This window comes from Drosophila novamexicana, unplaced genomic scaffold, assembly GCF_003285875.2.
Source record: "Drosophila novamexicana strain 15010-1031.04,08,12 unplaced genomic scaffold, DnovRS2.1 tig00000770-arrow-pilon, whole genome shotgun sequence".
Lineage (NCBI taxonomy): Eukaryota > Metazoa > Arthropoda > Insecta > Diptera > Drosophilidae > Drosophila > Drosophila novamexicana.
The window spans coordinates 690942-714234 of NW_020824821.1; the positions used below are offsets into that span (position 1 = coordinate 690942).

General features: G+C 37.9%; 2 protein-coding genes and 1 long non-coding RNA gene across 5 annotated transcripts; all 3 read left to right on the top strand.

Moving 5' to 3' along the window:
- The first annotated feature begins 2713 nt into the window (after positions 1-2713).
- LOC115763882 lies at positions 2714-12473 on the top strand. The gene is made up of 10 exons (XM_030706658.1): positions 2714-3471; positions 4749-4902; positions 4965-5179; positions 5342-5431; positions 5491-5579; positions 11226-11303; positions 11366-11503; positions 11559-11754; positions 11815-11904; positions 11962-12473. Exons 1-10 carry the CDS (start codon positions 3440-3442, stop codon positions 12041-12043), a joined length of 1164 nt encoding a protein of 387 aa, XP_030562518.1. The 5' UTR covers positions 2714-3439; the 3' UTR covers positions 12044-12473.
- On the top strand, positions 6895-7935 carry LOC115763767. 2 transcript variants are annotated; one of them, XR_004017946.1, is made up of 4 exons: positions 6895-7110; positions 7163-7288; positions 7350-7711; positions 7767-7935. It is a non-coding gene; the product is annotated as an uncharacterized LOC115763767 (long non-coding RNA). The 2 variants fall into 2 exon arrangements; XR_004017945.1 differs by having other exon boundaries at positions 7163-7711; positions 7767-7933.
- Positions 7965-9136, top strand: LOC115763766 (Golgi-associated plant pathogenesis-related protein 1-like). Of its 2 annotated transcripts, none has more exons than XM_030706485.1 (5): positions 7965-8086; positions 8156-8284; positions 8333-8547; positions 8603-8692; positions 8756-9136. In XM_030706485.1, the coding sequence occupies exons 1-5, from the start codon at positions 8036-8038 to the stop codon at positions 8856-8858; spliced, it is 588 nt and encodes a 195-aa protein (XP_030562345.1). In that variant the 5' UTR covers positions 7965-8035; the 3' UTR covers positions 8859-9136. The 2 variants fall into 2 exon arrangements, with proteins under 2 accessions (XP_030562345.1, XP_030562346.1); XM_030706486.1 differs by having other exon boundaries at positions 8011-8091; positions 8756-9132.
- Positions 12474-23293: the final 10820 nt, after the last annotated feature.

Consider the following 23293-nt stretch of genomic DNA (forward strand, 5'->3'; position numbering starts at 1 on the left):
GTATTGAAGAGCACTCAGGCCGTTGAAGCAGCTGCGTCAGCCACCAACAATCATGAGGATGTGTGTGCTATGGACAATAAATGACATTTACGGACCGCTTAAGGAGCACTTAACCCGGACGTAACTAACCAGCATAAACACACATGCACACACGAGACAGGAGGAGACAAGGGACAGACGTCAGAGGGCAACAGGAGAACATGGGCAATGCATTGCATGCGCTAGCCACGTAAGGTAGACACTGTGTGTTACGCTTAGACCCAGACCCAGTTGCATTTCCTTTTAAAGTTCCAGCTTCAGTCCCAGTTCCAGCTACCGACCCAGTTGCACTGGCAACAATTCATCTTTATAATGGAGGCTAATGTGGAAAACAAACACGTCTAATGCGAATTTAAAAAGACAGCTAAAAGAACTTGAGAAGTGCAATAAATGCTGCTAAGGCTTAATGCTAATTAATAAAATAAGCTACTGAGCATTCAAACTAGTTGCTCAGACTACGAGATACCCTGCACGGACGAACAAATACAATTTTTTGATTATAGTTTGTTTTAGATTGATTTATTTAGAAAATATGAAGTTTGAAAAACGTTTATTTAACATTAAATATATAAAAACTTTAAAAAACTTCCATCAGTTGGGCAGAAATATGAAAACAATTTGCTTGTTATTATTTGCTTCCGAATTCAGTACCTGAATTGTACATATGGTTGTATGTTATTCAATCATAATATTTAATTGACTTACGGTTTATTTAAGAATTATTTGCTTTATTACATAAATATTTTTATGAGGTGTTTGGGTCGACCCTTGTAAAAAAAATTGAATTAAAATTATTTTTGCTTATCATTTTGTTTAATGCCAGCTCAAATTTTTATTATAATATTTACTTGGTATTACGAAAATATGTATTTTATAATGTATATGCATATTTACATGACACATACTTTCATTTCTTTAATTTCTTTTGCACATTAAAGCACTGGGATTACAATTTTATTTTTAGGAAAAAAAGGTTTTATTATTGTTTTATGAACAACAAGTTCATTAACTCGCTGATGCGCGTGATAGAAGGATGCTGAATGAGCTGAATAACAGTTGCAAATGAGAATGAAATAAAAATCTAATTAAAACATCTGATGCCCAACACACTTCCATAACCACGCCGAAATCACAATTGTCAGCGCTAAATTTACGCTCACCTGCTCATACCAATATAAACACACACACGCACAGGAATAAACACAATTTCCCACCCAGGAGCAATAATACGCAAACAAAAAACAGCAACAACTACAACACAGGCAAACAGGTGAAACAGACGTTGCCTGTCGAATCGCAGAAAAACTAGCAAAATCGGAAAACTTTCAAAGGTACCCCTACCCAACCCTGGCCGACTCCACCACAGCCTACCCAACACTGGGCAGCAAATGAAACGTGCTGTTGCACACAGAAATAACAAGTTGCATTGGTCAATTTATCGAATGTCGGTCACGGCTGCCTCTTGGGCACAGCGCATGTATGTGGCAACTGCTGGTTAGCTTAGCTGTTGCGCAGACTGCGGCTTTGTGCACGGTCCAAAGTTTTGGCAGACGGGCATTTTGGGCAAGGCCTCAGCCTGGGACACATGTGGAAAACGCTGTGGAAAAACGAAGTGTACGCGAAAAATTTAGCCAGCATCTCTGTACTCGGGCTGCGTCAATTCGATTGAAATTAGTTTAGTTTTTAGATCAAATCTCTGTCTAGCTTTTCCACAGGCAACTCATATTGAATTGGCGCATTATATAAAAGTTGTGCATGTTAATGGGTATCGAAAAAAATAGAAATTTATTTTAGTCGAAAAGCTGCAGAGTTATGTATATAAATAGCTTGATTCCCCCAACTCAACAGTAATTTGTCTTAATAAAGAAAATTTAAATAAAGTAAACTTCTTTAAAATAATAACAATAACTTTTTATATGTTTTCTAAAAATGATGTAAAGATAACCCCAACAGCCGAGTCGGTCTATCCGTCGGAAATTAAATAAGCTGGAGGTTCAAAATGTTGAAGAAATGCACAGCTTGAGTTCATTTCGCATTATCGACAACTTTCATGATATCGATGGAAATAATCGAAATCATATTTTGGAGCAGACCTTACAGTTTTAAAGAGCTGGATACCGCAAAGTAAGCATTTGAGTTCTCGTATAGTAAACACGGCTTCAAAATATTTTGTATGTTTAATATTCCAACAATTTTTCATCAATTTTAAATAGAGAGAGAGGGAAAAAGAGAGGCAGACAAGTTGGCATACATTCACTTTTGAATTCAATACTCAAACCCTCAAAGTTTCATTAAGATGGGAGTCTTAGCACTAACTTAAGTTAAGAATTAGTTAAATATAGTATAAGGCTGTGAAAAGAAAAAGAGACGCAGCATTAAAGACGTGTGATGTGTGTGTGCATTTGTGTGGTTTGGAATGTTCCACCTCGTTTTTATAAAAAAAAATTTAAGTTTTTCAAGCATAGTTTCAATTAAACTGAGCAGACGCTTTTCAAACTAAGAAATTGGCTTGCGCGGAAAGTGACAGAGACCCAATCGGCCTTAAACTTTGGGAAGTTGGAGATGTCTTCCTCAGTGCATTTACTCAATGCAATTTGTAAGGAACAAAGTAACACTTGAAGTTGCTAAAAACTTATTTTTGTACTTTTTTAATATCTAAATTTTAATGTTAAACAAAGACAATAATGAATTCTGAAAATGTTTTAGGGCTGTGTATAGCGGCGGTGTTGTTATTGGTTATTTAAACTAGGTTTCTAGTCCCCGCAGTAATATAAGAGTCTTGTTTTCAGTGTATTCCAACTAAATCTGATTTCGAAAGTGATGTCCAGATCTCCCATAATATATTCAGAATAAAGCATGGTTTTTCCATATTCTATCTGGATGACGATTTTTTCACAGAATGTAAGAAATATGCAGAAGTATGTTAAGCAAGTATCCGTTATGTTGGGCACTTCGTGTAATATTGCTGACTGCCATATAGAAGCTTGCCAAAGAAGAGGCATTTAAGCATTCAGCGGCAAATGGAACATATGGGGAAAATCTATGCTACACAACAGACTAAGCGGAATTGTGTGGTACGACGAAGTAAAGGATTACGACTTTGACAATGACGAGTATTCGCCCGCAACCAGGCACTTCACGCAACTAATTTGGAAGGCAACCGAATCCTTAGGCGTTGGCCAAGCTACGAGGTTATAATAAACAAGTTACTAGTTCGCAGTCCAAGAACGTTTTCCGATATGTCATGTAGTAGATCTCGGCGCCGAAGATTCTCTCCTTCACATTGCGAACGAGCATAAAAACACAAAATTTACCAAATGTATAGCTAACAATCAATTGCGGCTCACGTGGGAGACATTTTGTTGTCGCTAGAAACAAGCCTGCCGGCAATACAGAGGGAATGTTCAAGGAAATTGTATCAAGGGTGCTGAGGTGAGTCTTCTTTATGCACACCCAATGCCGCGGATGTCAATGCTAATCTTCATCGAATATGCTTGCAGTTTTGGTCACAGTATACACACATCTAAGTATTTTACCCTATATTCATGACTGTTTCCAGCATTGCCGATGCAAACATTTTAAAAATCAATGGTGCTTTTTAAAAATTAAATAAATATAAATTAACCATAAAAAACAAGGTAGAGGTTCTAGTCGGGAGCTCCCGACTAGGGGATACCCTGAACCCTCTTCTTCCAACATCAAATGCATATATATATATTCATTTTTAGAAGCTATATGTCAAGTTTTGGTGACTCTAGCTCTTATTATTTACCAAAATTGCCCAAAAAACAGGATATCGATATCGATTTTTATCGATTGCTTGGAAACGGAGTAAGTTATCGATTATCGGAAACAAACTCGAACTGAGCGGGAACTAGGAGCATCAACATGTAAAATTTCAAGTCTCTAGCTCTTATAGGTTCTGAGATCCTTGCGTTCATACATACAGACGGACGGACGGACAGACTGACGGACATGGCTAGATCGACTCGGCTATTGATGCTGATCAAGAATATATATACTTTATGGGGTCGGAGATGCTTCCTGCTGCCTGTTACATTCATTTGGGTTTTGCACAAATACAATATAGCCTTATACCCATTTTTAATGGGTTCAGGGTATACAAAAGAGTGCTCTATTTGGAAATACCCTGATAAAATTATCTAAGATTTCTTTTATGGATAACTTATTTATCGATTTATTGCGACCAAGAATATATATGCTCGTTCGTCTGTCAGCCCCGTCGATTTCGGAAGCTACAGAGTTGGAATTTATATTATTTATTATCATAATTATAACAAGTTTTTTTGTCGGACGTAATTCTATTTTCGTCATATCGGTATTAATCGATTTTGTGATGTAATTTTTTAATCATAACTCCAATTTTATTAGAGCTAGGATAACAAAACTTGTCATTTAGTTCTCGAATAGTATATACATATTTCAAAAAGTTCAGGAAACACCTGCTTCTCTTTAAAATTTCTGAACTAAGTAGCTTGTCCCTTGTTACAGAAATCTTTGAAACACATGATTCTAAACATATTTTTGTCACACTTTAATTTAAAATTTTTAACGTGAAACAATATCGAATTTCATCCCAATTTAACGTCTGAAGTTATTTACCATAATGAGGACTGGAAATATTCTCGGGCTGTGCATAGCGGCTCTGTTGTTATTGGTAAGCTTAACTAATTTTCGAGTTTTCATAGGTATGTACGAGTTTCTTTTTTGAAGTGTACTCCAACAAAAGCTGATTTCGAAAATGATATCCTCAAACTTCATAATGAGTACAGGGAAAAGCATGGTTGTCCAAGTCTCACTCTGGATTCCGGGCTTTCCGCAGAGTGCAAGACATATGCCGAAGTATGTTGAGTAATTTACCATTTTGATGGTCATTTTATATAATATTGTTGAATACCATTTAGGAAATTGCCGGAAAAGATTCCATGATTCATTCAACTGGAGCATATGGTGAAAATCTATGCTACACAACAAGCGACCCAACAACGTGTGTCAAAATGTGGTACGACGAGATCAAAGATTACGACTTTGACAAACCCAAGTATTCGCCCGCAACCGGGCATTTCACACAAGTTATTTGGAAGGCTAGCAAAGAGTTGGGCGTTGGCCAAGCCAAGAGGTAGGAAGAAACAAAAAATGCAGACGGGTAAAACCGACTGTGGAATGCTCGTTTGCAGTACAGGAAAATTGATTGTAATCTTGATTTTTCACACATATTTTCACATTGCAAACGAGCACACAAAATTAACATAACAAATTTCTACCAAAAATAAAATTGCAGCGCAACTGGAAAAAATTACGTTGTCGCTAGATACAAGCCCGCCGGCAATGTAGAGGGAATGTTCAAGGAGAATGTGCCAAGGTCAAACAGGTGAACTCTTTTTTTCAGGCAATTAAGTGCATTATAATTTTAATTAGATTTATTTGCAGTCCTGAACACATACTGAAAACTTCTAAATATATATCCCTATATTCATGGTTATTTCCAGCATTGGTGTTGCAACAGTTCAAATTCGAATAATACTTTTCTGCTATGCTTCTTAAAAAATGTGGATTTGTTATAACATTACAAATAAAATTAGCAGAAAAACTGGTCTATACGAAAATAGTCATTTGCTTCTAGTGTAGATGCAACTCCTAACGATTATGACAAAAATTTCTGCTTTATTTTGGAAGATAGTTCACATTGGCCATCATCGGCAAGAGTGATGCATTTAGCAAAAAGCTAAATCTTTGCACATAATGCACATAAGATGAATATAGTATAAATGTCAGCCAATCAGTCTGCCAGTCGAGTCAGTCAGTCGGCCGGATTTCTATATAGAGCTAAATATAAATGGGGTGAATGCGAGATTTAAGCAGGCCTATCAAATTCGAGGCGCTGCACACGATAAATCCTCGTCACGGACACAAATTGACATTTTACAACCCAGCCCCGTGGAGGACAAAGTAACTTGCAGCAGTTGCCAATGCAGGCAACTGACAATCGCGTTTTAGCCAACTTCTGTTGTTGTTGTTGTTGTTGTTGTTGTTGCAATTGCTGTCGCTGATATTGTTGTCAACAATGATGGCCCAAAGCATCAGCCACATGCGTTGCGGCAACAACTCATCCATCGTTCGACACCCTCGTGCACACACTCCACCGCACGCACACGCACACAGACAGTCTCTGCACATTGAAGCTGTCAATCCCAGCACACTAGATACAGGACACTAGAGCGAGCTTTGCTGTTCGCCATCTTTTATTGGCGCAACTCCCCAACACTGGCTAAGCAAAAAATTTAATATCTGGCAGCATGTGCGTATGCGTATGTATGTGTGTGTGCGTGTAAGTATGACACTAATAGAGTTATCCTGCTGCCGTTGACTATGGGAACGCAGCGCATTATCCTCTGTTCTGACTGCGTCTAACTTTCAAATAATTGAAGAGCCACAGCTAACAACCGGCTGTCAGCTGCAGCCCCCTTTGCCACGCCCCAGTGGTTAGCGTTTTGGATAATCCGTCAGCCAGTCAAACGTCACACGGCGACTGGCATCGCGATGAGCATTTAAGGACCTTAACGCCAAAATGCATAAAGCGTAAAGCGTCAACGGTAGACGAACAACAATGTTGTTTGCCTTCCCCATGGGTAGTTGGGTTGGGCTGCGTGATATACCCGATGATAACTTACATTATAGAGTATTGCCATAATTTGGTGCTGGGATTGATTTATATTACACATTAAGCTGCCAAGCCAAAAATATTTACTAAAAAAATTGTTTTCATAGCTTATAAAATAAACAGAAGGTTTTTTAGCAGGACTTTAAGCAAGAATATATTTGTTGTTGCCGATATCCCTTACACATTTAATGATAACCTCAAAATAGCCACTGCAATTTCTGAATTTAGTAAATTGTCCAGAGAACAGACACCAAAGTAACACTTGAATTTACTTAAAACTGATGATTATATGATTTATTTTCTAATTTCTAAATTTGTATTAACAACTTTACACCACAATGAAAAGTGAAAGACGCTTTTGGCTGTGGACAGCGACTGTGTTGTTATTGGTAAGTTGAATTTAATTTCTGGTTCTGATTTAAGTTCTGATTTTTTTTACAGTGTTTTCCAACCAAAGCTGATTTGGAAATTGAAATCCTAATATATCATATGTTAAAACAAAGGCATTGCTACCCCAACCTCAAGGTGGACCGCGATCTATGCGTTGAATATAACATATATGCCAAAGTATGTTGATTAATTTCCCACTTTGTTGGACATTCGTTTAAAGCTGTCAAACAAAATTTAGGAACTGGTAACATAAGATTCCTTAGATCGCACGGATTCAAAAGTATATGGGAAAAATGTGTGCATCAACCAAAAAAAGACTTTATAGGAAAGTTATGCAGTGAAGGCACCTGTACGAATTAAATAAACTAATACACCAAAAGAATAAAAAGTCACTAGATATAAGACTGATGAAAATTGACGGATTGTTAATTCATGTGCCGTCGGCAGTTAGCTTAGACCTCTTCGAACATAACGTTAGCCTAGGAAATGCACTCTTGATTAACTTGGTTGCTTATAGTCTGATCTTTATGAAATTTTCAGGCCATAAATATGATATAGAAAAGCCGGGATACCCCAAAGCGCAAGGATGTAACTGCAAAAGTGAGCTTCTTTTAAGCTTGAGAATTTTTTATATATAACATGAACCTGACTACAGGCTGGATCATCTTAGCTCCTCGGTTAGTGAAGAATATACTTTATGGGATCGAAGATGATTCTTTCATCTGTTCAAAATTAAAATTAAAATAGCCGACCGTGGTTAATTTAGATATTTGAACTTTCCAGAGAAAATGTGCTAAAAGACGACATCAAAGTAATCACTTGAACTATTGGATCTATGGGTAATATACTTTTTAATCAGCTTTTGTTGTCAAAAAATATTTTTAAAAATACGAGGAAATCCTTTTAAATTGTCTTAGTCGCAAGATGAAGTTTCGAAAGATGCTGGCGGTTTGGTCGGTATTGCTGTATGCATCGGTATGGTAATGTTCGATTTGAAATTTTTAGACTCTGAATGCCGTTCTATGGGTCTGTTATATTTTATAGTGTATTCGTTCCTCACATGAACTGAAAGATGTTTTTTTGGCTTCAATAAATTCGTTCCGGAAACTTCACGGCTGTCCCAAGCTCCATCTAAATGAACAGCTGTGCGCATCAGCTGATGCGCATGCTAAAGTAATTAATCCTGTTTTTCTGATAATTAGATAAATCATATATTTTTAGATTCTTTGCCAAAACGTTATTACAGAAACGTCTTACGATAATATGACCTCTGAACTCATATGCAGTTCACGCGATCCATTGACATGTGTAGATGATTGGCACTACCAAGAAAACTTCTATGACTATAAACAAGCTAAATATATTAAAAAGGCCGAAAATTTTACTCTGATTATTTGGAAAAGTTCTAAAGAGTTTGGTCTTGGAAAGTGCTTACAGTATGTATAACAGCTGAACTCAAATACGAAACGCATAGTAAGCGCTCAATTTTAGTGAATCTGGGGTCTTCTTCGTAGTCGTAAAAATGTATCCTCGAGGCAATATTGATGGCAGGTTTAAGGAAAATGTCCCTAAGGAAATCAAGTATGTGTGATCAAGGAATTGTGTTAAAAAAGTAACGATAAGATAAATCAACATCAATTGCAGAAAGTCCAGCAGTTCCAGCTCTCTGTATAAGCCCATCTCTTACAAATATGTTTTGCCGGTATCTATAATATTGCCAGCTCTTGCATTTAAACTTTTATTTTAAGGTATAAGTCAAGAATAATTGGCCTGGTCGTCTCAAAAGAGAGCACACCTGGTAATAGCCCTCTTGTTATATTACAAAAGAAATATGAAAAACTGCTATATGTTATAAAATATAACAAAAGCGATATAAAGAACATACCCTGCATCCACCCTGCATCGGCATAGCATAGCACATTGGGCAGTACTTACCCTTCAGACGAACAAAAAAAAAAATTTTAACTAAAATAAGTTTTTAAATAAATTTCCAGAATAAGGTCCTCTTCATTTTGCGGCAAGGATTTTTTAATGTAAAATAAACTGCATATTAGACTGCAACAAAATTTAAGTTGAGCTAAGTTTAGTTAAGTTTAAAGATCATAAAATCAATATAGATTTTTTAGGATTGGTCAAGGTCTACAAAATCTATAAAATTTTTAATTTTTTTATTAACTAAATGTTTCTTAAATCTCAACCGACTTAATGCCTTTTTAGCAACACACAGCTCATAGATACAGCAACAATCTCAATACATAAATCTGTTTGTCCTGACTGACTGATAGGTGATCAACGCACAGCCCAAACCGTAAGAGCTAGGAAGCTGAAATTTTCACTGTAGTTTCCTTATGTGATAAAGGTGCACGTTAAGACGGGGTTTCGGGAAATTCCACCCACAAGTATGGAAAATTCGCGAAAAACGCTTGCATGAAACTTTTTTGTTTACCATCCGATCGGCCTTAAACTCAATTTCAAAGTTCTTAGCTAATTTGAGGGGTGTTTCACACCTTTCCAAAATAAAGTCCTACTAGTCAAAGATTTGGTGGGTGACGTTTCGCGCTCAATTTCATTTGCATAGCTCTATATGAAAAATCATTTGAGACGTGTTTCACATTTTTCGCAAAATCTAAGCTCCTTCGGTAGAAATGCGATTCAAAGATTTTTTGGGCGAAGTTTTAAGTGGTGTCCGACTTGCTTCAAACTTATTTTTAAAGGTCTACATAAGAACTTAATGAATACGTGTTTCAGTTAATGTCAGGTTAATTAGCGAAAAACGTTGGTATGAAACTTTTTTTTTAACCATCGGATCGGCCTCAAACTTATTTTCAAAGATCATTGCTAAAATTCATTAGAGAGGTCTTTCACACTTTTCGAAAAATCCATTCCTTCTTTGGGAGTCAAAGATTTGGTGGGTGGCCTTTTGCCTTCAAATTCATTTGCATGGTGTTTCACATTTTTTGCAAAATCTAAGCTCCTTCGGTGGAAAGTGCATTTTAAAGTAATTTTTTGAGAATTTTAAGCTGTGTCCGATTTGCATCAAACTTATTTTCAAAGCTCTATAAAAGAATATAATGAATACGTGTTTCAGCGATTTGGGAAATCCCACTCGAAACAGTGGTAAAATGACGGAAAACGTTTGTATGAGAGTAGTTTGTTTACTGTCTGCTCAGTTTCGAAATCATTTTCAAAGCTATTCGAGAACATATAAAATGCAGCAATTTGTTATTAAATTAAATCAAGTAAGAGGTTCTAGTCGGGAGCTCACGACTAGGGAATACCATGAACCCTCTTCTTCCAACATCAAATGCATATATATATTCTATTTTAGAAGCTATATATGTTAAGTTTGGTGACTCTAGCTCTTATTATTTACCAAAATTGCCCAAAACACAGAATATCGATATCGATTTTATCGATTGCTTGGAAACGAAGTAAGTTATCGATTATCGGAATGTAACAGGCAGAAGGAAGCATCTCCGACCCCTTAAGGTATATATATCCTTCATCAGTATCAACAGTCGAGTCGATACAGCCATGTTCGTCTGTCTGTTACTATGCGAACTAGTCTCTCAGTTTTAAGGCAATCTTTATAAAACTTTGCAGAAGTACTTCTTTCTGTTGCATGCAGTACATTTGTCAGAACCAGCTAGATCAAACCACAATATTGGATAGTTGGCATAGGAACGATCGGTCGGAACGATTATCAATATATCTTGACCAAACTCGGCATTTATTAGTTTTACTATGCTCCTCATATATATGCAAAATCCTATCAAGATCGGACTTCTATATCATATATCTGCCATAGGAACGATCGGTCGAAAACTAGGTTTTTGATTAAAACCCCTTTGTGTTTATCAAGACCAAACTCAGCACTAACTATTTTCCCTGTGCTTGTTAGATCGAGCAAAGCACTGTGAGCATTATAAAAAGGTCGGGACTGCAAGGGTATTAGGTATTCGGCGTAACTAAGAACCCCTTCTTTCTCATTTATGTTAAATTAAATATTACGTTAACTTTTTGTGTTAGTAGAACTCATCAAAGTAACACTTGAAATGTTGTAAGCATATTTTTTTTCATAAAAAAAAAATAAAGAATTAAAATTAAATACAAGTTTTAAATTCTCTATGTATAAAACTTCATGAGCACTGGCATTGTTTTGGCGCTGTGGATGACAGTGCTTTTATTGTTGGTATGTCCAAGCTACAGACTATTGGAACTTATATTTTCTATATGCTTTTTAGTATAAATCAGTTAAATCGGATTTTGAAAATGACTTTCTACTCCAGCATAATAAATATCGGGCTGAACACGGCTGTCCCAGTCTCCTACTAGACACCACATTAAGCGAGGAGTGTAAAAAGTATGCTGAAGTAAGTAATTGCAATTATTGTAAGTGGGACATATTGAATTCTGAACTAAAAACTAAAGCTGCTTGTCGAAAAAGATAGCCTAGATCACTCAAATGGTGACTATGGTGAAAATCTCTGTTATACGACAAAAAATCCACTGACATGTGTGAAAATGTGGTACGATGAAATTAAGGATTACAAATATGAAAGTCCCGGATTCTCATTGATAACTGGACATTTTACTCAATTAATTTGGAAGTCAAGCACAACTATGGGTGTTGGCCAGAGTAGGTATGTATATAAAACATTAAGCAGGAAATGTTCAAGCGCATAACAAACAATCAATTCCAGTGGTAATCGAAAGAACTTCGTTGTCGCCAGATATAAGCCTCCTGGCAATGTGGCAGGTCAGTTTAAGGAGAATGTCCCGAGGCCGAAAAAGTTAGTATTTTCTCTAGGCCAGACTAGATATTCATTTTAATCGAAATTTACCCTCAGCAATTTCAGTCCAGACTGCAAGGCAGACTGGTTTAAATGTTGTATAATATTTTCTTGGGTATTTTTACTTTGGCTTTCATAGGCCTAGATAAATGTTGGCAAATCAAATTGCTCGAAAACAAAGAATTTGTGCCCGCGAATGCAAAACTTATTTGCAGATATGCGAGGTGAATAGTTAATCTTGAAATTGTGTTGGAAATATTACTTTAAGAGCAAAGAAGCGGCAGATATTCCGAAGAAGCCATGCATTTTGTGCAACTAATTTGGAAATCGCCCCAATTGTTGGGCCAAGCGACCAGGGAAACTATACCAAACAAGATATAAGCCAGCTGGAAACATTCTGGTAGAAAATAGATTCCCCAGCCGATGCGACTAATCTGCATCCCAATCGAGTTTATCCGCACGTTTAAATTCAAATCCAGTTCAGATTACAGGGCGTACCACCCTATATACTATATACAAAACGTATTTGTTATTTGGTTGTAGAGAACGATAAGTACGATAAAAAGTTAAATATATTTGAAGTCAGATATTACACTTACGGAGGTAGTCGAGTTTTAAAGATTTGCGCATGAAGCAAGCTTTTCGCCCCGCACTATGTATAGGAAATACACTCCCGATTACCTCGGCGGCTTATAGCCAGATCACTATAAAATTTTCAGGCATGGCAAATCCTTCATATCTCAAAGAGCAAGACTTTAATTTTGAAAGGGAGCTGGTTTGAGCAGATTCTTGATCACCAATGGATTCGTTCTAACCTTGTCCATCTGACAGCGTGCATTTCTCTAGGCGAAATGTTCTTAATTTTAGATCTATTGTGATGCTACTTAGCATAATTTCCTCTCTGTCTATATTTAGTAGACAGTAGATATGATATAAGTATAATCGGCCATAATATAGCAAGAGTTTAGTATCAAACTCAGAAGCTACGAACTTCACTAAGTGCCGCTTCAAACATGCAATATGACATTTATATGGCTGGCAATTGGGACAAAAAATTGTACAAAATAACTTTTAAGCCAAATTTTAGGTAAAGTTTTTTATATGATGCATGCCGAAGAGGGTATTTCGCAGTCAGTGGCACCCGACTACGCCGTATACCCTTGTTTCAGTCCTTTTTATTTGTTGGGTTCGACTAAATGCCAAAAGATCTCACATGAGGGTGTCTTTCTAAATGTGCTGCTAATAATGATGGCTAGCAAAACGCAATGGGGACACCGATGGGTGAATGGAAGTGGTTTTGAGGAGCTGAATGGGGTGGGAGGTACATTTAAATAAGCTTGACACGCAGCCCTGTGGGTCTGCTCTTGGCGCTGTTTTGGGTTAATTTGAAAACGTGCGATAAGAAAATTCAATTTTTTTTCTGCTGCTCTTCTTGCTTGTAAATGTGTCCTGTCAAAGTATTGTATTGTATATATATATGTGTTTCCGTGTGTGCTCGTTGTGTGTGTTTATTTACAAGTAGTTCTCTAGCTCTTTTCAACGTGCCCTTCTTTACTTTTTTGGCAATCAGCATCAGGCAAACAGCAAATTCCCCATTGGGCGCACAGGCTGAGCCCATCGATGTTTGTTGTTTTTGTAATTTTGCATATTTTTTTTGCGTATCCCAAGTGCTATTTACTGCAGAAAAAAAGAACGACACAAGGAAGTCAGAAGACAAAAAGTAAAAAAAAAAAATTGGTCTGCTCTGATCTGGGCCTGAGACCTGAAAGCGTAACAGCAGCTGCTGCCAGCTGCACATTAAATCCTTAAGCACACATTATTATTCAATCAGATATGAAGTTTTATTTTTTTTCTTCGTCCCTTCCGATTTTACTCTCTGGTAAAATGTTTTTTCATTTCAGCCTTTTCACGAGTTTACATTTGGAATGCACATTATAGCTGTGCTGCATATATACTCACTATTATACATATTTTGTATATTTGATATGTGAATTTCGATTTTTTTTCCTTGCCCGCCTTATGCCTAATGGCATTCAAATTGTATACGCTCAGGTCAAAATGCAAACTGTGAACGTTAAATAAATTGAAGATACTTTAGTAAGGAGTGTTATATGCAATTAAAGTTAAGTACAGATTACGCCTCGAAAAGATTAAAACAAAATGCGATTTGGAGATGCTATGGGAAAATCAATCCCAACCAAGCAAGGCTCAAAGCAATTTAATATAACAAAGCAATACTGTGTATTTGCAGTTCCCAACCAGTTTAAGTCGCTTCTCATAGTCAGAAGAGAAATATATGTATGTATATTATGAAGATATGATATGAAGTAAGGAGCATGTAATAACACGCCAAAGTAAGAATAAGAAGTACAGATTAATTTTGCTTACAATTCACAACCAGTTAAAGCCATCTGCCATAGTCAAGCAGTTTACCTTTTTCTACACATCCTATGCTCATAATTTCTCTTTAAAATTCGAGTTAATGTACTTCACAACTTTATTCAAACGTATGAAAAACTTGCAAATGAATAAACAAATACACTTTCGCTGGCCACGTTCAATAAATTTAATAGAAATGTTTTCCTGGCCTTTTGCACTTGGACTTTTCCCCATGGCCATCCGCTCATCAACTTTGTCAACGTCATCGTCACTTCATCTTGGCTGCTGTGGTAGAGCTGTGCGCCAGTTCGTAAACTATTTATAAGTTCAACTTTGTCGTAAAATTTATGTGCATCGTAAAGGCGCCAAATCGAGGCGAAACACTGACAAAATGTTATGAAATCAAATTTGCACACAAAGCATCCCTAATGACGCGGCTGGCGGGAACCGAGCAGCGAGCAACGGCAAGGACAATGACAGGCTACAAAGCCAGGCGACATAACCGAGTGGAGCGTCTTGTCGTCCCGCCTGTGGCCAGCGAAAATTGTTTAATTACACACGCTTTTCATTATGAGCAACGCTGGCACTGCTCGGTGCTTAAATTGTTACGGTTCTGACCTAATTGAGTAATAATTAAAATTAAGTGCATGCTAAATTATTATTAATTATTAAAATGCACACAACAAGACATTGAGCTGAGCGGCACCAAGCGGCCGCAGACAAGTGCATGTTGGTCGCAGTGGAACAATTTGTTAAAAGCGCTGCCAATTGCCAGGAGTTATGCATCATTTAGACATAAGTATTAGAAATGCATTTATGTAACAAAAGTAATAAAATTAATAAAATAAAAATAAAAAAAAAATATATTATGATTTATGTATGTTATTCCATTTAGAGCTCGCAATTATTCATGTGTAAACAAATGTTAACGGATTACTTAAGTTGATTTTCTGGATAGAAGTACAATTTACACAAATATATAGACTGCAGAACATGCTTAAATGTTGGGTAGCCGTAATGTATGCGCAACTAAAACACACACACATAGACAGACAGTGAGTGTAGTGACATATTTCAATATAAATTATTGTCAGTTGTAGTACATAAAATGTCGCATAAAGTTGGCAGCTGCCAGCGAAAAGAACAACAATGCAAAACACGTTATTCATCGTTAAAGCAACTGCACAAGTGATGGCGAGGGGTAGGAAGATGGTAAATGCAACAGCAACGACGACAACAGACGTGACTTCGTCTAGATGAATGCACGGGGCGTATGCGCAATGCGATATGCAACAAATTGCTAAACAAATCAAATTTATTGCTAGAGTCGCGCCCGCGAACGCACTGCAGCAACAACAACAGAAACAGCAAAAACAACAATGTAAATCTACAAGAACAATACGCATGTGAAACGTCACTGAGATAGCAGAAATTAATATGAGCCGACATTTTTTCAGGCCTCAGGACTTGCTGCTGTTGGTGTTGTAATTGTTGTTGCTGTTGCTGCTGCTGTTGCCGCTATCAGAGTTTGTATAACTTCATTTGGTTTGTTTGTTCGCTTGCCGGCAATGCTGTAAGCCCTGGGCCCACTTACTTTTTGTTAAATCGTATTTGTGCACACACACACACTGGCACGCACACGCACACACTCGCAATTCCAGACATAGACAACATTGCGGCCCGGCAACGTCCGCACATTCTGCATAACAACATGGCGCTCGGTCAGAGCGGAAGTCCGAGTTGTTCTGCGTTAAATTTATGCCAGACTGCGATGCTATGCCAATGTCATACCCCCCAGTGCTACAATGGTCAATGCATTCGCATATTACCGCAAATTCTTATCTATATAATTTAAAATAATAATTTTAGTCAAATTTCTATGAGGCTGCATGTTAAGCAACAGCTTTGCATCTAACAGAAAACTAAATGTCTGCCAGCACTGGCTCCATAACATGATCGTCGTTGAATTAACAGTGCCAAATTTGAGCATAATGTGGGCTACTAATTTTATGCCCAGCATTTAGTTCCGTTAAACTGGTAGCTTGAGACACACACACACACACACAACTGGCGTTGCCATATCTTTGTTTCGAGTTTTCAGTCTTATGAGTAGCTACTTATGCCTCGATAGTGGCCCATTGTTCGAGCTTAATTGTTATTGTTGCTGATGTGGCTGCTGCTGTTGCAGTTGCGCGAGTGTTGCGGCAGTTGTTGATTTTTATTTTCGCAATTAGGAAGTTGTTTTTATTATTATTTTCTTCGTTTTTTTACAAACTAAACACGCACACACAACAAACAACCAGCTATGGCAATAGTCACGCCCCACGGGAACACCCCACAGCCACACGGCCACGCAGACACTTATTCATCAGCCGGAAGTTTGCTTGCCACTCCCATTGTTGTTGTTGTTGCTGCCACCAAGCAGGACGACTTGTTAGTTGTTCGTGGGTGTTTGCCGCTCATGCAAATTGCACAAGTAACAAATAAAAGAAAAAAAATATGGAAGATATAAGAAGCGGAGCAAGTGCAGCGCAGAGCAAAAAGTTGCACAAACTCTACATATATTTTTTGAATTTATATTTAACTGTATTACATGGCGCACCCGCAACAGTAACTCCAACCAGTCAACGCCTCCCCCACCCCTTTACCGTTTGGCTGGCAGCGGAATCGGAAGTTATAGTTATGCCGCTTGCGCGGGCGCACGCTGAATTATTTTGCCAGCAACAGCAAAAACAACAACAACAACAATAAAAAGAACAACAACCAGCTTATGAGCAACAAAAGTTTATTTCAAAGTTTTGCGGTTAAGCTTGTTACTTGGCAGCTACTTTTAGCGCGTGGAAATTCGCCCGGCTCTGCTTTAGTTTTTGCGAAAAATATTTAAGCTGCAGTTTTTGGTTAAGGAGCAAACGCTCATAAAGAACCAAGCTGAAGCTGAAAGCACGAGCCGAAGCCGGAGCAGCGCGTGTCGCCCATTGAAGGCTATTAAAATTATACGGGCCGAGCCCTCGATGCCGTAAATGCCAAGAAGTTGGGCGCTTCTTAATCAGCAGCAGGTTAACTAACTTTATACAGCTGTTTAAATTTCTAGAATTCCAAGCAAAAGCAGCGGCAGCAACTACTCAGCTGGCCCCCACTAGAGGGGCGCTTCAATTGGAAGCTTCTTCCGGCTGCGTTGGCATCATAAAAATTTTCAATTTCATTTGCTTTGCACAAAGACGTGCGTTGCCAGAGGAGCGGGGTCGAGGGGGCGTGGGGACGCGTAATAGCAGCTGCAGGATGCTGCTGAGCACCTTTCAGCGACACGATAGCCAATAAAAGTGTCATAGCGGGCAACTGACATAGCGCTGCCTGCTTTGTATTTATGATGAGCGGTTGGTCTTGACCAGGCCAGGCCAGGACACGACACGGCAGGCCTGGCCAAGGCTGGCGGTTGGTGGTGCGAGTGGATAGACACTTTCATTGCAGCAACCAACGGCAGCTACAAAGAGCTGTCCGTTGCCATGCGATGCGGGTCAAACAGCACAGTTGGATGCCTCCGATTTGAAATTGGAGCAGAGCATGGTTTTAGAATTGATGGAATTCCAATAAATTTCACCTTCCTGCGGCGGCCATGTTATGCTTGTAGGGCATTTGAATTTTGAACTATGCCTGCTTCTTTTTCCACTTGTGCATATAAATTATGACTTAATGCGAGCTATGCGTGACGCTAATGTCGACGCTTTTTCTTGGCAATAAAATTTGCGGTCATAAGATTTACAATCTTTGGTTATATTCTTTCTTGTCGGACACAAATTTTCCAGCTGCGTGTTTCACATTCGAAGATTAATATTTACTATCCATACATAAAATTGAAAGGAATACAAATTTAGTTATCAATTCAACGAAGGGTTTACTTTTTAAATAATTTTAAGGAATATAGTTAAGAGCTTTTCAATTCTGAAGCTGATTATTTATATATTATAATATAATATAAATATAATAAGAATATAATGTAGGTAAAATAATTAATTAGTTAAAACACATTTAGGTTATTCAAAAAATTATTTCGAACAAGTCAGCACTCAATTTCTCCTGATTAGCTCGAACAAGTTGCTTGCATGTTGAGTAGTTCGAAGGTTTTTTTGTTAAGTGAATTGTTACCTCAAGCACTGCTTAGCTAGTTGCACGAAGTCAATTGAGTGCCACAGCTTGATGCAAATAAATTAACCGATAATGGAACCCAATTTCTGCCAGCACTGTGCATCAATTCCTGAGAGTGCATTAAATAGATCGCGAAACGTATGCGAAATGGTAAATGAGAATCCGCATAATTGACTGCAAGTGATATAATTGTGGCAAACTCGTAATTTTGTTTCCATTTTAATGGCAATAGAAATCGTGCGATAATATTTAGCACCAGTCATAAATACTTTATAAGTGCATTTAATTTAAAGATTTGCTTGACGGAAATAATAAAGTTGACGTCGCAACGACGAACAGCGCAAAGAAAATCAGCAAAACTTCGAGAGATATTCACATTACGATGAACGCAGCCGGAGCCGGAAATGGAACGGAGATGGTTCCGGTGGTTGCACTGATGCTTGGCTGGTTGTTGCACTGGCAAAGTTGGGCGACAGCCAAACGGAAATGCATCAGTGTCAGATTTTGGTGACTTGCGCCGCCCAACGCAATTTCGTTAAGAACTGCGCAAAGTTGTTAAATTTTACGATTTAATTGCGAAAACTATTAAAAATTACGTCTACTTTACCGTTTGTTGTTGCAGCTGTTGTTACTGCCACAGCGGCAACAGCGAAATGTTGCTGAAGTTTTAAGTACCAAAAATGATGCGCTTAATGATGCCGCATGCCGCATGCCACATGCCGCATGCCGCTCTCGATACACAGAAGTTCACGACTCGCGACTCGGCTCTCTGCTTGCTGCCACATGCAGCATCCCACACACCTCCCCCCCTCCCCTCAGCCGTTCATATCGCACCACACAAATTTGCTGACTTCTTGGCATATCTGGCTCGCACATTCTGTAAATGTTGCCAGCCTCCACGCCATGCCCCTTGTCAATTTTTGTGGTCTCTCGTAAATATAATTTGAGTTGAAACAGTTTATAAAAGTTGCAATTGATGTGCATGTGGAACGAGTTGCACTCAAATTGTTGCCATTTCTGCACTGGGTTTCCCGCTTATTACCGCCTGCCCTCTGCTAGGGTCTCTCAGCTGCCTAAAATTGTGCAATCCACGTTCAGGCACATATCAAACTGACTATATGAAGAGCTGCTTCTGCTTTTGCAGCTCTCTAGGTTAAGTTAATCAAGCGCAACACGACTGAAAAAATGCGAAAGTTAAGAGTTAAATAACTTTCTTATAATTTTCTTAGGGATACAGGGCAAGGCTTTTAAATTATGTACTATATTTCGCTTTTAACTAAGTTAAGGGTTTGACAAAATAAGAAGACTACATGCAATATGTTGACGAATGTAATCTATAAACAATCCAAGCGGTTTCTATAATATAATACATACAAATGAGGTGGTATAATATACCTAATTCCTATATTATTAGGAAGTGAAAGCACACAAACACTTTATCATGGAGATTGAATTTGGTATCCCCGTTGGTGGCCACAGTTTGTGCGACGCATTTGCGTATTGGCAGGTGGACGGAGTGAGTGGGGTGCAGCATGAAACTGTTATCAACAATTAATTAAATGAGAGCTGATCATTAGACCACGATTTGTGGGGCGTTTCCGTTTCCGCTTGAAGCTGAACCCACATTAAGTGATACGCTACGACATCGGGCATCGGGCACAACAGATGTGGGTATGGGTATGCAGTGGTAGGCTTGACTGCCTTTTGCCCAGCCGCACATTATGGCTGGGCAATCAGCATACATATACACACACACAAACACACACACAAACACACACACACACACACACACACACACACACACACACACACACACACACACACACACACACACACACACACACACACACACACACACACACACACACACACGTAAACATATTACACACACACGTTAAGTTCATGTTCGGCATTGTTGCCATTGCCAGTGGCATCAGCATCAGTTGCTGATGCTGTTGCGCTTCTTGATGCCAATGCCATATAATCTTCATTGTTGTTGTTGTTTTGCGCAGTGATTTGTTGGCATCGTTACTGTTGTCGCTCTCAGCAAACTGTGCATAAATCGTGCACACCTACACAGCCTGCCAGTCTACAGCCACAATAACTGGCCAGATATGCGTGCTCCCATTCAGATGCTACCATGACCACCAATAGACCACACACACACATGCACGCCACACACACACACTCATACAAATGTGTTGAAGTTAATTTGCGTGTGTTTAAATGTGCGTAATTATTGTTTATCTACAATGTGTAATACGAGGCACACGAGTACATTACAATAAACAACCGCATAAAAGAGGTTTTTGTTTGTGTTTTTCACCCCAATTGCTTTTGTTTTGAAAAGCATTTTATTGGAAATGCTCGTAAGTCGAATATACACACGAGTACAGCAAAGCACTTTATGATACTTTATAGTACTTTATGGTACTTGTGAGGTGCAAGGCATAACAAGTTTTTCAGTTCGATTGGAAAACTAACAAAACTTTTCCAACACTTATTGAAGGAAAATCGAGGGGTGTAAAACTCAGCTCATAAATTACACATATTTTATAATTTTATGTATATAATATTGCAATAAGTTAATAGTCAGTGTAATATTACACTCAACGAAAATTCAAAGAAGTTTATCCCTAAACTGCGAATGAATAACGAAAGGCGGCGTAAAATTGCCTAAGCTGACAATTATATTTTTGTCTCCAAAATATTTTTGAATACCAAAAGTTTCAAACACAGCCCTAAATAACGAATGCAATTATTGTCAACTTCCCTTCGAAGTATACAAATTTTTAACTACACTGTACTGTAATAATTTTAAATATTCTGTGGTTCATTTTTAAAGGTTGAAATATAGATTTTAGTTTGGAAAATATGCAAGCTAATTCACATAAGTATGGAAATTTTTGGAACTAAGACTTTGAGTTTAATTCATTTTTTTGTAACTATTGTTTGGTTAATTTTTGATGAATAATATATAGATTTTCGATTGGAAAATATTCAAATAACATAAATTTAAAGAAATATTATATATCTGACTTACCTGATTGTTCGTAATGTTGCTCTTCCCACGACTTCATATAAACGTTGAATATTTCTCATTAATTTCCTATACACTCACACAAAAAAAAAATTTAAAAAAAAAACATGCACAATTGCAGCAGTTGCTTAAAATTTGCATACGCTTCGATTAAGCTTAACTTTTCGTTTTCTTTAGGTTCTTTCAGTTGCCTTAATGATTCAGAGATTTGTTTGCAATTTCACGACGGATACAATTCAATATGCTCATTCCGGCCGTTACGTGCACACAATGGGATAATTAAAATGCGTAACGAATGCTGAAAGCATGGCTCTCCAACACGCTGTCATGCGGAGAACCAAAGCAAACCGAACCGAACCGAACCAAACTGAACCGCACCGCACCGCACCGCGAATCTGGACGATGGCCCAATCGATATGGGCAATGTCATTACATAGCAATTATCATCTGCAATAAAACCGGCCACAACTCAAAATTTAATTCAAGCCTTGCAGCATGTAATTGTTAAGTTTCATTACGATTCCGTTGGTTGCGTGTGACTATGAGGATGGGATGGGGGTAAGGATTACCGGCAACAGCAAAAGCTGAAAAATTGTATAACTGTATACACGGCATATTTGTCTGTGCCGGCAATTACGCCGTGCACGCACACATATCAATTAATTACTTTTATGATTCCATAAAGCCCACAAAATCGAACGCGCACGCTGAGCCTCTCGATTCCCCATTCGCGACCCTTGGTCCTTGGTCCTTGTAAAGACAGATGCAAATATTTGTTTGAACTTCGATCGCAGGTCAAGCATTTTTGCTTTCCATATATGCATAAATATCGTTGCCGCCAACAGCTTTTATACACGCTTTTATACGGCCTCCAGTCACATCAAGTTTGTATATTTTTGTCCTTTAAACGAATTGCGCTACACGAGTCCTGCCTGTAAACAAACAGCATGTTGATTGTGATATTTATACACATGAGTATAACTTAGTCTATTTGAATATTTTATAGTTTTCAATATTTAATAGACATTCAAATATTATATGCTTGTTTTTTCTTTGAGTGATCCATAAACAATAAATATTTGGAACCCATTGCACCTTGTTTTTATAAAATGATTGCTGAAATGGGATTTCTTGAACTAAGCATAGCATATTTTGAATGCATTAACTTTTATTTAGAATTCTTAATATTTGCGATTTGTTGACCTATTAACTTTTAACAAGGAAGATCTAAGCTGAGTTACCTAGCTAAAGCATGGTACAAATAACAACACATTGTTCTGGATTCCAGGATGCAGAGCTCATAAAAATTGTATAATATATATTATATTTAATAATTTTATTGAACTCTCTTTCCTAGGTTCTCCGTCTATACTTGTATTTGTTTCATTTATAGGAAAATATAATTTTAATTCTAATTTTTATTAATAAAAATAATATAATCAATAGCTAACTTATATTACTAAAATCTTTGTATTCGCTCTAAGAATTTTTTGTGTTTGTTTTCCTAGACACAGTCGCATTTGAGTAGCAATCGGAAACAGTTGCACACTGGGCACAAATGTAGCCTCACATAAAGAGAGAGAGAGAGAGAGAAAATGCATAATAGCAACGCACTGACTCTCAAATCTTGCTGCATTTGGGTTTGGTAAGGCGCATTTTATGATAGCGCCCCGCAAGCTATACCCGCCACACACAACAAAGGACGACAGTTTTATCTGCGGATAAAGTGGCTGATATTTTGGTGGAAGCTGCACAGCTGACACATAGCTTCCACGCAGTCTGTTTCCCAACTCCCCACCAAGCACCCTGCCCCAACGGAGCTGAAAT

Coding starts and splice junctions, on each gene's coding strand:
- LOC115763882 (XM_030706658.1), top strand. CDS start 3,440: ATGTTCAAGGAAATTGTATCAAGGGTGCTGAG. Junction 3,472..4,748: donor ATTGTATCAAGGGTGCTGAG/GTGAGTCTTCTT, acceptor GAGTTTTCATAG/GTATGTACGAGTTTCTTTTT. Junction 5,180..5,341: donor GGCGTTGGCCAAGCCAAGAG/GTAGGAAGAAAC, acceptor ATAAAATTGCAG/CGCAACTGGAAAAAATTACG.
- LOC115763766 (XM_030706485.1), top strand. CDS start 8,036: ATGAAGTTTCGAAAGATGCTGGCGGTTTGGTCGGTATTGCTGTATGCA. Junction 8,087..8,155: donor CGGTATTGCTGTATGCATCG/GTATGGTAATGT, acceptor TATATTTTATAG/TGTATTCGTTCCTCACATGA. Junction 8,693..8,755: donor AATGTCCCTAAGGAAATCAA/GTATGTGTGATC, acceptor CATCAATTGCAG/AAAGTCCAGCAGTTCCAGCT.